This window comes from Pyrgilauda ruficollis, unplaced genomic scaffold, assembly GCF_017590135.1.
Source record: "Pyrgilauda ruficollis isolate IOZ18807 unplaced genomic scaffold, ASM1759013v1 scaffold10, whole genome shotgun sequence".
Taxonomy (NCBI): Eukaryota; Metazoa; Chordata; class Aves; order Passeriformes; family Passeridae; genus Pyrgilauda; species Pyrgilauda ruficollis.
Window position 1 is genome coordinate 1,192,458 of NW_024508101.1, and position 14,117 is coordinate 1,206,574.

Genomic DNA, 14,117 nt, shown 5'->3' on the forward strand with positions numbered 1-14,117 from the left:
GGGAATCCCAGCAGGGAGGTCACACTTCACTTATCCCACACCAGTCCCTGCTCTCAGCTGCCCCCAAACCCTCATGGAGAGAAAAGGGAACAAGGGAGAAGAAAGAGCCCTGTTGTTTTGGGGTGGGTTTGTTCTCCTGCAGGAAGGATAGATGGGATTGCCCCAGCTCTAACCAGATGAAATCCCAGAGTACAGAAGGTGCAGGGAGATCCCCTGCAGGACAAACACACATCAAAGTAGTCAAACACACTATTTTTTAATGGAGATTTGCAAAAGGCAAGCCAAGTGTTGAAAATTCAGGACATTTCATGAAAGCACATTTGGTCCTCTTCCAAGTTTCCCGTTCTCAGTTAAATACTTCATGGATAAATAACAATTAAGCATACATGGCACTTTCAGTTCAGAAAACCTGATATTGCACATGATACCAAGAAATACAAGAGTCTATTTCAGCAAGTGATTCCAGCACTGTTATCAGCTCCATTTTGATGCCAGTGCCTTGTACAAAAGCTCTCATTTTAGTGCACAACAGGTGCCCTGTCCTTACAGAGTAAAAACCTATCCAAGCAGTTTTAGGACAAAGAGGAAGAAAAGCTGGCTCCTGAAGGAACACAAAGTCTTTTACCAGCAGCTTCTGGGAGGATAAAGAGCATTCCTATGGAAAGATGACTGTCACATCACCTGGCAGCAGAAATTCCAAAGCAATTCCCAAGGGAAGCTGACCATGTTTGGCTGGAAGGCTGCAATTCCTGTCTGGGCTGCTCTCATTCTCCACCTTTCACTATTCCTGGCACTCACAAGGAAAACACAATGGCAGAACAGTTGTGCAACTTCCTCACGGTCCTGGAATTCTCTCTGGCAAGCTCTGGAATGGATTCTGTGCACAATCCTGGGCTGGGGTCCTCCCCTGGGTTCAGGAGTTCAGAAGGCAGTCACTGAGTGGCCAGTCACATTCAGGGAGCTAAACTGGGAGTCAGGGACAAACCTGGAGCAGGAGAAGCCATCACTACACTCAGGGTGTGTCTGTCCTGTCTGTCCTGCCCACCCTGGCACTCCGTGGGCTTACCCAGGCAGTGTGGGATGCTGTGCTGGGCTCCCACCCCAGCACTCCTCCCTGCAGAGCTGGAGGAGCCCAGCTGGCCCAGGAGCAGCATGAGAGAGCCCAGACCTCTGTGCCCTGGGTGGGCAGCAGTGCCCCTGCCCATCCTCCTGCCCTTCTCACCCCGTGCTGGCAGCACGGCCTGAACCTCTGCCAACACCTCTCTGCATCACAACTCCTTCAATTCCTGCTTTCCTTCGGAACAGACAGCTCAGACACTCCAGAAACACCTTTGGCAACGCCAATGCTACAGGAGCTGGAATCACCAGCTGCCTCAAACACCAAGGCAACCCATCCTATTGCAGTATTTTGGGAAATTTTCACCTATTTCCCTCTCCCCCCTCCAACCCTTCACCCCCTCAAACACACATAATAAGACTAAGAAGACTTGATGATTTTTTTTTGCCTGAATACAAGATTCAACTATCATGGAATAGAAGATTCTACAACAAAGTCCCTGAGATGCAACTGTACATTAAAAGATTCCAACAATAACCTCTCCAGCACAAACTTCATATTTATTAGAAATGTTTTGAGTTGCAACACGTGGTTTATGAAAACCAATGTTGTTGTAAGAAGGTGAAAATACAGCAGACCAAGTTGCCCTTGTATTTATGCCTCAATTTAAAAGTCATTAACCCAAAAATAACATTCTACTACTTCAACTGTAGTCAAAAGTTAGAAGTATATAAGCAACCACTGAAAAAAAAACCCAACTTGGTATATTTAAAATAGTTGTTTTGGCCTCAGTTTGTTGTCATCCCTCAAGCCCTTAACTGCCTTCTTCCTGAAAGTTCATAGATATCTTTCCAGTATCTTCAAAAAAAACTCCAAACATCTCTTTTTAAGTGACTTTGGGTTCCACTGTATTTTGCAACCAGCTCATCAGAAATACTTTTCCATCTTCCCAAGGAAGCTCAGTTTTCCCTGGCAGGGAAGAGAACTTAAGGCACTAACACATGAATCCTGTCAGGAATGTGAAATAGTTTGTTCTTCATGTACTGTGACACCAGCTCTTAGCAGCATCTCTCCTGAAAAGGCACTAAAACTTGGCAAACAAGGAAACTTTGGGAACTTCTGCCTGAGTGGCTTTGCAATTCCCCTTTCCCTCCCCCCTTCCCTTCCAAAAAGGCACCTGGATTGGTTTGATCACTGGTTTCTGCAGCTACAGGCTCCCACAGCTGTGGCTGTGAGGGATGGCAGACTCTACCAGCAGCTCTTACACCACCAGCAGTGATCTTTCCAAAAGTACACAGAGCAGTTTTGTTTCAGCAAACCCAGTGGGTTCCTACCTGAGTAGACCTTTAGGTTGTGTATTGCTAGTCAGAAAAATTCAATAATTCAACTCGGTGTTAAAAATTGCACTTCCCCACTCCTTCCCCAAGCCCCGAGATCATTTCAAATTAAATACCAGACCCTGCTCTAGAGGGACATTTGTAACACAGCTACAAAGAGGTAGCTAAGTGGCACAGGCCAATTTGCCTTCTTTTCCTTTTAAAATATATTCAGCCTTCATTTGCAACAACATTTCTCATAGGAAGTCTAGAAACAAGAGCTGTTTGTTCAGGTGGCACGGGAGGTTACCCCAGCTCGGAGGAGTGAGCTCCATCTCCTTTGTGTCCGGGGCTGGCCACACCCCAGGGACCCCTGGGGGACCCAGCCTGTGCAGGGAGCAGCTGAGGGGGAGCAGTGTCTGCAGAGGATGCCAACTCCCCCCAGGTTCCCTGCAGAGTCCCTCAGATCAGTCCCACCATTCTGTCGATCTGCCTCATGTAGTTGCTCTTGAGGGGCAGCAGGTACCTCCTCTCATCAGGGACTCTGTTACACTGTTGAGAAAATGTACATCTTTTTAAAAACTCAGATCCAAACCCAGGCAAGCCATCCCCTCTGCAATCCTTTCAGATCCTCCCAGTACAGAAAACTGTAGTCAATAACACTTTTTCCTCCAACTTTCCCTCGTTCTTTGCAGACTTGCAGCACAAATCCCATAAATGAGCAGCAAGTGTTTCCTCAGTGCAGGCTGCAGCTTCCAAACACACAGCACAGCTTGTTGTGCAACTGGGATTTCCTTCACTATGACAACTGTGAATGTTTAAAATAATGCTCTTTTTCTGGAGCTTTGTGGGGAGGAGGGAAGAAACTACACCAGAACCTACCAGGAGATATTTTAAAAAATTGTCCTTAACTGCTCTAGTGGCAGGTGTCCCTGCCCCTGGGGGGGGAATGAGGTATCTTTGAGGTCCTTTCAACTCAAACCATTCTGATTAAAACCAGATCTGTTCTGGTTGGTGATGGCCACTGAAGCCACAGCTCTGGGGTCAGTTGAGGCCTTGCTAAGAAGGGTCCCCTTTCCATCCCCCAAAACCACACTGAGGAATACAAAGCTTGGTTTAGATGACCCTCTGCTTCTGCCTTTGCCCCTGACAGCAACACTGGAGAATTTTAAGGGCAAAGAAAAGGGGAAGAGAAAAATAATTGGAATTAACAAAGAACAAAAAAATTGCTGCAAAATACTTCAAAGGGGACAGGATTCACCTTCACACCATCCCACACGTGATCCCATTTACGCTGCTGCTGGAAGCGCCTTTCAGGGGAGCTCCTCAGGTGTTGGACATTTCTAAAGGGAACTCTCTACAGCAGCACTAGCAAAGGCTCTATGTGTCCTGCCTGCCCTGCCCATGCCCAGCAGGAGCAGGCTGTGTGTTGCTTACGTTGGAGCTGAAGTTGGCTGCCTTGAGCTCGGAGGGTTTGGCTTTGAGGCTGTCCTCCCCTGCAGGCAGGATGTCCTCCCACAGCGAGCTCCGGAAACGCTCGTCCACAGACACCACGTGGCCCTCAGTAGTAAACATGAACTTATTCCCAGATTTATGCACTGGATTCTCTTCATCAAACAACTGAAGGAGACAGGGGAGAGAAAGGCATTGTAGGTGTGCCCCATCCTTCACCTCCCAGTACCAAGCAGTTGGGAACAGGTACTCACGCTTTGAAGGATCACACAAAAATACCTTTTAGTGCTAAATAATGATGGAGCAAATGGAAATAAATAGTCTTAATGCAAGGGGATTGATCTGAGCAGTTAGAAGAGGAGAGCAGAAGAAAAACTTCTCACACAACTTAAAGTGCCCTTATTTTTCTAAGCTGCTCTGTGAGGCATTTCTAGGCTGGCATCCACTCAGTCACAGATTTATTTGGTTTTCTGCACTAAAGCAGATTGAGAACATGGGCTTAGGCAATGTCAGCCCAAATGCCTTCTCCTGTGAGTGCCACAGCCCAGAGGCAGAAAGCACAGGCTGCCCCAGGCAGGAGGGCTGCAAGCAGCAATTAGCTCAGAGCTGAGCAGCAGCTCCCTCCAGTCCTGCTCCCTCTCCTTTCCAGCCTCCTCCCAAAGATCTGCAGCTCTCCAGGCTCAGGAACCACGCCTGGGCAGCTGCCCCAGCTCAGAGATTGGGGTGAAGTCAGAGAGAAGGAGCTCAGCCTGAATCACCCCCAGACACAAACCCCAGAGCCCAGCAGGTTGTCATCAATGGTGCTCTGCCCCCAACCCGACCATTTCTAATTAATAATTAATAACCTCCCTCCCCCTCCTGTGCCATTTTTGTGCAGTGCCTTGGCAGTGAGGAACACACACGTACCAGGTACAAATATTTACAGGTTTCACTGAGAAAAAAGCTCTCCATTCGATCCTCCTTCGTCTTCTCCACCACGTGGTGCAACGTGGCATAGCCACACCTGCAACATGGGACATGGCTTGGGCTCAGTTCCAGCTGTCCAGCTCTCAAACATCCCCTCACCCAGAGCATTCCAGCTGCCAGGGGGGAAGTTCAAATGGAACAACTGTGTTGTGCAAGCACTCACTGCTTATTGGTTCTGGGGTGCTGAGGGGTCTGTGATCACCTGAACCCCACTCACCAGCAATGTCTGACCTGGCCAGTCATTACACATTTGTCTAGAAAATGAGTCAATTAACAATAAGCAATAAAAATTCACTGTCTTCCCCCTGAGCCTTGCAAGAAGTTCAGTTACTCAGTATTAAAGTCAGGATTCACTGCTGCTGTCTTGAACTGGAAGCTGACACCCAACAGCATCTGCCTTAGGGGCCATCCCTCAGTTCAGCTGAACACCATGAGCTGAGAAATAATCTTGCAGGATCCCTAGGAAAAATCCCAACTATTATTTTCAGCAGTTTTTAGCAGCTGATCATCAACAATGCATTTTGAAAGGCACTGATAAAATTCCAATGGTATAAAGTTGCCACTGGACTATAATTTCATTTTCAGATGGGAAAGAAAGAAGTGCTCAATAAATAAATCATCACTTGTGGCTTTCAAGGAGGGCTGGGTTTTCTGGTTTACCTACATGTGGCAGACTGGATTATATATAATATTTGTATAATAAAATGTAGATATATAGCACTGAGAGAAGAAAAGAACATTGAAGACTGACTTTGCTTTTGTATATTTTTCCAAACTCTGCAGAATATCCATTCCCACATGAAGGTAAAATGGGTTCTTTGTGGCCTAAATAAGGAAGACAGACAAGAGTTAGAGTCAGCAATTTTGAAATCCTGTAAAAATAACACAACAAAGGCCTATTGGCACCAGAGTCTTGTGTATCACAGCAAACTTATCTTTATAGGAGCATGACTTGGATTAGCCAGTGCAAGCTTCTCACATTTGCTTTAGTGCAAATCCTACAAAACCTGCAGTAAATCCAAACTCTCTGATCCCTTCCTTGTAGGCAGACAGTTATTTCAGTTTATGTATCTGTGCCTGGCCAGTATTGCAAGGAAAGCTGTTACATTTACTGCAAAAATTTTGGTAGAGCAGTCACAGGTCTCTGCCTTGTCAAAATCTGCCAGCAGCTTTTAGAAAAGGTTGTTTAGTGTTGTTTTTGCCTGCCTTATAAAAAAGGCTGTTTTTGAAGCAGACAGCAGAGCAACAACATTGCACAACACTGCAGTGCCTGCCCAGAGACTCCACAGGACAAGAGGCAGCTCCAGGGCTGCCAAAATTCAGCTGGCCAGAGGTCAGGAGGGATAAAGTGACTTTCTGAACAAAAGCTTTTTGGCTCAGCCATGATGTGCAGCTCAGGGAAGTCAAATACCTGATAGAGGAGATATGTGGACTCCACCAGCTCCGGCCTCAGCGGGTAGAAGGGAACATCTGGGGCCTGCAGCTGCCAGTTGTACCTCTCTGGGAGAGCCCCATAGCGTTTCCATATGGCATAATAGAAGGCATGGAGGCAAATGGCATCTTCCACATCTCCTATCAACACCTGGGCACGAGAGCAGCCAGACATGCACACACTTAGTGCTGCAGGCCAGCAAAGATGAGAATGTGGCACTTAAAACAACTCTTCTCCCACAAAACACACAGAAAATAACCCCCCCAAAGTACTAATGCATTCATTCTTGGCAGTAAAAGCTTTAGCAGAGCCTCACAGCACAGAATACAAATGCTGAGGCCAAAAGAGGGAAGTTGAAAGTCTCAGATCTAGCAGAGAGCAGGCCAGACCTCCCCACATTGCTGTGTTCATGCAGGGCTGAACTGAACCCTTATCAGAGCAGCCAGATGCAAACCCACAGGTGGGAGCTCAGCTCAGAAGTCAGACTCAGCCCCAGCCCAGGATTAGGATGGGCCTTTCCAGCTGGCCTTTCCCAGAAGGAAAGCTCACCTGCAGTCCAGGGAAGAAGGCCTGCAGAGAGTCGATCCAGGTGTTCATCAGCTGGCCCGTGTACATGTTGACGTTGACGTAGAGGGGAGGGTCCCCTTCTCCCTCATTGCAGGCCTCCCTCCTGCAGGGAACAACGCAGGGCAGTGCCTCTGCAGGGCAGGACACAGCACACTGCCACCAGCTGAGGCAAGCAGCCACTGCCCTGCTGTGCTGGGCTCCTTGGCAAAGGAACCCAAACACAGTCATGCTCTCAGAGAAGGTAATTCATAAAGGGATTCTATCTTAGAGCTATGCCAGCAAAAGTTCTACCAAAAAGTCATGCTAGGCAAGATCGGGCTTTCAGAAGAACAAAGCAGCCAATTTAATAAATTTCTTTTGCAGTGCCAGACTTTTCTCAGCCTTAACATTTATAAATGGGACAGGAAACAGGTTGGTTTCTCTGCACCCCATCAGTTCCTGAGGAATGAGGAGACTACCATGGAAAGGAGATTTTGCTTCTTACAGTAAAAAGGAGAACAGATTTTCTAGGGCATGCCACAAAGCACTATAAACAGATGTGTTTTAGATCCTGCTGGAGGATTCACTGCTCAAGGAACTGATGCTGACATGAATCACATACCCTCTCCTCAAGTGGTTCTGAATGTTCTGATAAGCAGCGTTGAACATCTCCAGGTCTTCCTTCTCCCCAAAGAGGATGTAGGACTTCAGCAGGTACTCATAGAACGAATCTGACCCTGCTCCCAGTCCACTCTGCTTTCCAACCCAGTGACCAGTCTGGATATTCACAACATTTCCTTTCAGAACAAATAAAAAGTTTAGTCTGAGGTTGCTGAGTATATCAGAGAGAAAGAATCCAGTCAAGACTTGGGAATATCACAGGTTCAGAAATTCTCAAGAAGGAAAGGATCAAAGATTAACATCAGATGAAGTGTTACAGTTACATCTGAGGAACACCCACACACATGCACTTATTTTAAGTACTTTTAGTCATCTGCCAATCTGAATTATATTAATGGGGACACAAATCAGGGCCTTCAGTTCCATTCCCCAGTTTTGTGAAAAATGTGAGCTGAAAACCTGTGCCCTAAGGAGTCTTTCAGAGACTCCATTTTTCTTAGAAAGCCCCAAAGTGCCGTTAGTTCACCACAACCCCTGGGTACACAAGGAGAACGTGACTGAACAGCTACAGAGGGAGCAGAAGGACAAAGGTGAGGACATGTGAAGGAGCTGTGGCCTGATGGCACAGCCTGAGACAGGCTAACACAGCAGCACCCAGACATTACCCAGCAGTCCAGTGTTATTGCTCCTGAGACTCCACAGGGCCTTCACAGCTCTCCTGGCCACCCACTCGAAGGTGGAATCCCCAAGCAGCCTGCTGAGGATCCCAAATTCCACCAGCAAGGATCCAGCTCCAGCTGTGCAGGTCTCATTGTGGCTGTCTGGAGGAACCCCCTTCTTCAGGTTCACCTGTGAACAGGGATAGGCAGGCTGCACTCAGCCAGCTGTGCTCACAGCTGCACCCTCACCTTTAGGAACAAGCCTTTTTGGTAGTTTGTGCACATTGTGCAGCATGGAATGTGCACAGACATAAAACCAGCACACTTGGAAAGCTTTCCTGTAGAATTCCTGACATTCTTCCAGCTTTACAACATCAAGCCTAAAGTGGGCAAGCCTCATTTTCTCTTCTACTTGCTAAACCTTGCAAACTTCACTTTCTCATGCCTTCCACCAAACATTCAGGCTTTTCCTTCTTTGCTGCCCCTCAGTTTGTGCTGGTGAAACCAAGAGCTTCCTCAGTGCATGCTCCTCCTCTTCCCCATGGAACATGGCACAGAAGGGAAGTTACAGTACCCTCAGCTGCTTTACCAGGCCCTGAACAGAAGTCAAAATTCACATTTCTACAGCCTGGCAGGTCTGGAGGAAAAGCAGTGCTGCTGTCTCCAGAAATTAAGAGCAGCCAGGCAAGTGCCAATTATAGTTTTGCAGTTTAGGATTGTTCCAGTAGTAGTGACATCCTCCTCCTTGCCAACTGCATCTGCTTAAAACAAGAGTGTGCAGCATCCAAGAATCCCAGAGTAATGAGAACCCACTGAGCAGTCTTCAGGAAAATTACAAATTGCAAGCCCAGTATGATAAATATTTCAGAAGAGTTTTACTCTAATATAATCGTTTTAGTAGCAAGTCACCAATAGAGTCACTTTCAGCTCCTTGCCTTTACAGTATTCCTTGTTACTGGCAGTATTGTTTGCTGCTGTGTGACACAGGGCAGGGAATGCTCCAGCCAACCAGCACAGGAACAAATGACTCCTGACCCACAGGGAACAATAAACACAGTGAAAATCAGCCCAGGGAAAACATCTACTAAGCAGAAGGAGAAACTTCTATTATCCACGTCACCAAAACTCAGGGCAGTTTCCCCTGTGTCACTTCAGAATAACTTAGGGTAGGCTCAATATCCCAAGTGCACATAAAAGGGCACAAAATTTAATTTGCAGGACAGGTGGAGCTCTGCTTTGAGCCTGTTCCCCCAGGGCTGCTGTGTCACTCACCCGAGGATAGGGAATGCCAGTTTTGGTGTTCTCAAAGGCTGGGAGCAGCCTCACTGCCAGGTCATGAGCCAAGTGCAGCAGCTCATTGTCATAATCCTTAATGGTCATGTCACCAAAAGGCTGCTTGGTGTCTGTAATTATGATGTGGGCAGACAGCAGGCTTCCCAAAACCCTGTGGGAAAAGGAAAATTCAGGTTTTCATCTGTTCTGAAGCTCATTCTTCACCTAAACACCTTACTGCTGTCATGTCTGATGGAATTATTACTTTGTGCTCCTTACAGGCACTACACAAAACGACCTGGTTTTCCCCAGCAGTAGTGAACACATGTGGAAGTCATGCTGCTGTCAGCCACAGTTCCAAAATCTGGTTCTACAAAATTTACCTAATCCAGAGTTCTTGTAACAAGTCTGTTTAGGAGTGAAGACTTCCTTGTCCTTGCAAATGGCAGGAAGGGTGTTACATTAACTTAGTACTCAGAAAAAAGAAAGCCTAGCCAAGTGAAGCAGGAATAAACACTGCTTGAGACACTCAGAAAACTAAACCCTTTAAAATCAGACAGTATCTAAACCCATTTCAACACAGAAGAGTCTTTTCATCTAAAATGAAAGTGAAAGTGAGCAGAAGTCCATGAAACAAAAACAGCAGGGAAAAGCTGTCCCAGGGTTTGCTGATCAGGGCACAGATCTGAGTCTCTGCTGCAAGCAGAGTCTGCAAGCACAGAGCCAACCACTGTCCCACTGCTCCAGGTCACACAGGACTGATTAAAATTGTTTCCAATATGAAAGGATGGAATATTTTCATAGAAGATTAAGAAACAGCTTACTTGAGGAACAATGTAGGGAATGAAGCCTGCCAAAGACCTCTTAATCAATGATTTCACTTTGAATTACACACTCCAAGTCTTTAACTTTTAAAGACACAAACTCAGCACCACATACCTGATTGTTGCCTCAAAAACTTGGACTGTTGAGTCTTTGTCAAATGAAACTGTGTCAATCACCAACTTCACTGCCTTCTGGAATTCTGAGGAGTTTCCCATTACCTTTTACAGAAAAACAAAGCTAGTTTGTACAATTGTTGCTTCAGAAGAGGGTTGGGGAAGAGAATGGCAAGTTCACATCTCAGCCCAGCAGTCAGATTTAGCACACTGAGTATTCAAACTGCTTGAACTATCAGTTTAGGAGTTAAGTCCAGTTTAAAACATAACACAACTTGCAGAACAATGAAGTTTGATTCAATGTTTATTTGACCATAGGCCAGTCCAACCTTTCAGGTTCCTGACTCAGCACTGCACATCCAGGAGTTCCCTTGTGCCTGTTCCCACAGGTCTAACCTAGGAAGTGATTTCCACTGCATCCAGAGACAGATGTAATTCAGCCTGAGCTCTGGGGAGCAGGAATGTGGAAGGAAAACACAAGTTCCTGCTTTCCTGAGCTCATGAAAAGGCTGGGAGACACCTAAATTTTTAACCAAAGTACCCATTACCCAGACCCAGTGAGGAAACATCAGGTCTGAGCAATGAGGAGCAGAACAGGCTTGCTTACAAGCAGCAGCTTCTCAAACACAGGAGATTAGCAACCAGAACCTTTACATTTGAGAAAAGAAGTTAAGCACTGCCCTGCTGGTGATGGAGGACAGGAAAGCACCATTACCAGGCACGTAGCACAGATCCCAAACTTCTCTCTCAGTAAAACCCAACATTTCCCTCACGTCTGCTTTCAGTTCTGCTCAGAGCTGCCCTGCTCAAGCAGCTCCTCACCACTGCTGCAGGCCAGGGTAGAATGGGATGGGTTTTCTATCCCAAAGAGCCCAGACCACCTTCTGCTCCAGAGGAGATACACATCCCCCTGGCTCCAGCACATCAGCGAGCCCTGACATTCCAGAAGGCACAAACCCTGCCCTGGCTGCAGATGACAACAGTGAAACCTGCTGGGGTCTCTGAAAATGCTCTTCCTCATGACCCCATACCCTGGCACAAACACAGAAATGAGCTGCATCTCACATTATCTTCCAGTGTTATCAGAAATGCAGCTGAGAAGCAGCTTTACAGGTTTTCCCCTCCTTCCTTTCACCACTCTTCACACAGATCTGTGTGTCAGTCAGGCCCCTCTGCCAAGTGAAACAACCAGAGCTCTTCCTGTGCACACAATGAACCCTCCTCCTGATGGACCTCTCAGCAACTCACAGCAGCTCCAGCTCAAATCCACCCACTCCGGCATAACCCAAAGAGATCTCATCTGAAACTTGAGGAGGAGCTCCAAAATTTCCTCTGTCTCTTCTGGAAATCTGTGCTGACATCTCCAACTACTCTCATTCTGTTACCCCACACGACACTGCTGGTTTATGATCCAGCTGTCAGCTCATGATCCAGCTGTTAGCTCGTGATCCAGCTGTTAGCACCACTTGGGCAAGCCTTGGGGAGCTCCCCCAGCCAGGGCACTCCCTGGGGTGGCCAGGGCAGGTGCCAGGGTGGCCAGGGCACTCCCTGGGGTGGCCAGGGCAGTGTCCCCATGCCAAGGACTCACCGCCAGCGTGTCCAGCGCGTCGATCAGCGTCAGGGAGTAGTTCCCCAGCACATCATTGATGTTCAGGTTGGAGCTGGAAGAGCAGAATCATACAATTGTTAAGGCTGGAAGAGATCTGTGCAGGTCATCCAGTCCAACCCCCTGTGAAGGCAGGGTCACCTGGAGCAGGTGACACAGGAACTATCCGGGTTGGTTTGAAATGTCTCCAAAAGGGGAGGCTCCATGACTCCTTGGGCAGCTGTTCCACAGCCCTGCCCCACTATAAAGTTCATTCCAGTACCTGAAGGAAGACTACAAGAAATACAGAGAGGGACTGGAGTGACAGGACAATAGGAAATGCCTTCCAACTTAAGGGGAATAGGTTTATACAGGATATTAACAGGAAATTGTTCCCTGTGAGGGTGGGCAGGCCCTGGCACAGGTGCCCCCGCTCCCCGGCCGCACTCACGGGTCGCGGCGGTCGGGCCCGCGGCCGCGGCAGTGCAGCGGGTCGAGCTCGTCGCGGGGGAAGGCGTGCTCCATGTAGCTGTCGTAGCCGAACACGAACATGCCCCGGGCCGCGTCCCGGAGCCTCGCCCGCAGCTGCGGCGGGAAGGCGCCGCTGTAGCGCCGCTCGTACTCATCGCCGCCCGCCGCCGCGCCCCACAGCCGGGCCCCGCGGCCTGCAGCGCCCACGGGCGGGCCGGGCAGCGCGGGCGGCCGCGGGCCGGGGCAGGGCAGGCGCGGGTGCAGGCAGAGCCCGCGGGCCAGCGCGGGCAGCAGCGCCAGCAGCGCCTGCAGCCCGAGCCGCAGCAGCAGCAGCCCCAGCACCACCGACCGCCATCGCATGGCCGCCCGCGCATAGCGCAGCGGCGCCGCCCGCGCCGCGCTGCGGCCCCTTTAAGAGCGGAAGGAAAACACGGGCTGGGAGCGGCACAAAGCCCGCCCATGCCGCGCTGCTATTGGTGGAGCCGGCGCGGAGGCGGGAGCGGCCGCCGGCTATTGGACGCGCGGTGTGTCACTCAAAGGCAGCGCCCGGCGGCGTTAAAGGGGCGGGGCGGCGCGGGGCTGTCGTGGCACGGCGCAGGGTCAGGCCGGACCGTGGCCCTGCCCTGCGGTCACTGCCACGCCCCAGCTCCGGGAGAGGCCCCGGCGTGCCCGTGACAGCGGCTGGACAGCGGCAGGAATTCCTCCGTGGAAAGGCTGCTCAGGCCTTGGCACTGCCCAGGGAGCTTTGCAGAGCCCATCCCTGCAGGTGTCCCCTGGAGGTGGCACGCAGGGCTCCGGGCTGGGGACAAGGTGGGCACGGGGCACAGCTGGCACTGCCCGGGCTGGGCGGGCCGTGCCAGCCTCAGGGACCCTGGGATGCTGTGACACGCGTGACCCGCGGCCCCTCGGGCCTGCCCTGGGCCCCAGAGCGCGATCCCGGGAGCTGCGGTGGGACGAAGCCAAGCCACGCTCCCAGCCAGGATCCTGGAGGAGGTGGCACGGGGATTTCCATCCCGCAGTGGAGCAGAGCACCAGCTGTGGCCGCAGCACTGGTGGCCCCTGGCTCGGGGACAGCTCCGGGGCAGCTGCAGAAAGAGCTGACACATGGCAGGTGTGCCTGTGGATGTGAGTGAACACACTCCGGCAGTACTGCTAAAACCAAACCTCTTGAAGATAAGCCAAAGAACAGCAAGAAACCACAGCTGGGGGAGGTAAAGAAACCCAGCTCCGAGCTAGCCCAGCAACCCCAACAGCATCCGAGTGATGAACTGGTCACTTGGCACTGCGCTGAGCTGCCCTTCCACGCTGGGGCTTTTACCAAAGTGCCTGGTTTGTTACAAGGAAATGGGACAGAACGTGAAAAATGCCTGCAGAAGAAAAAGAATAAAGGACTTACTATGCACAGACAGACAAGCAGACAATAATGATCTGTCTTCAGCCTGTATTTGAGAGCAGTTCAGAAGTCAGGTCTTTGTTTTCCAATTATTGTAACAGGAACAGTAGAATGAATAAATCCAAAGCAAGCATTACAACTCAGTGGTCCAGCCAGACTTCTGGATGCTGACTTTGGATAAAATCCTCTAGCCTGGACAATCTTTCAGTTCCCTTCCTCAGTCTGCAGAATTCATGGATCTTTTAAATGTTACCCAAACCAAGAAGGGAATTCATTATTGAAAATTCCTTCTTGTTGCAAAGACTGAAGTATTCACACCCCAAATTAACACAATTACACAAAAGCACCTTAACAGTTTACTTACTCTTGAGACTCTTGAGAAAACCAAGTTCAGCTTTAAATTTCACAT

The 14,117-nt window shown here is 49.3% G+C and overlaps 1 protein-coding gene across 1 annotated transcript; it reads right to left on the reverse strand.

Annotated features, from left to right (window-relative positions):
- Window positions 1-237: 237 nt before the first annotated feature.
- Window positions 238-12,708, reverse strand: EDEM1 (ER degradation enhancing alpha-mannosidase like protein 1). Its single transcript, XM_041463400.1, has 12 exons — window positions 12,296-12,708; window positions 11,848-11,920; window positions 10,261-10,364; window positions 9,322-9,493; window positions 8,056-8,239; window positions 7,392-7,566; window positions 6,773-6,893; window positions 6,203-6,373; window positions 5,543-5,616; window positions 4,732-4,828; window positions 3,811-3,993; window positions 238-2,925 (listed from the first exon to the last, which is right to left on the reverse strand). Exons 1-12 carry the CDS (start codon window positions 12,673-12,675, stop codon window positions 2,836-2,838), a joined length of 1,824 nt encoding a protein of 607 aa, XP_041319334.1. The 5' UTR covers window positions 12,676-12,708; the 3' UTR covers window positions 238-2,835.
- Between the last annotated feature and the right edge of the window lie 1,409 nt (window positions 12,709-14,117).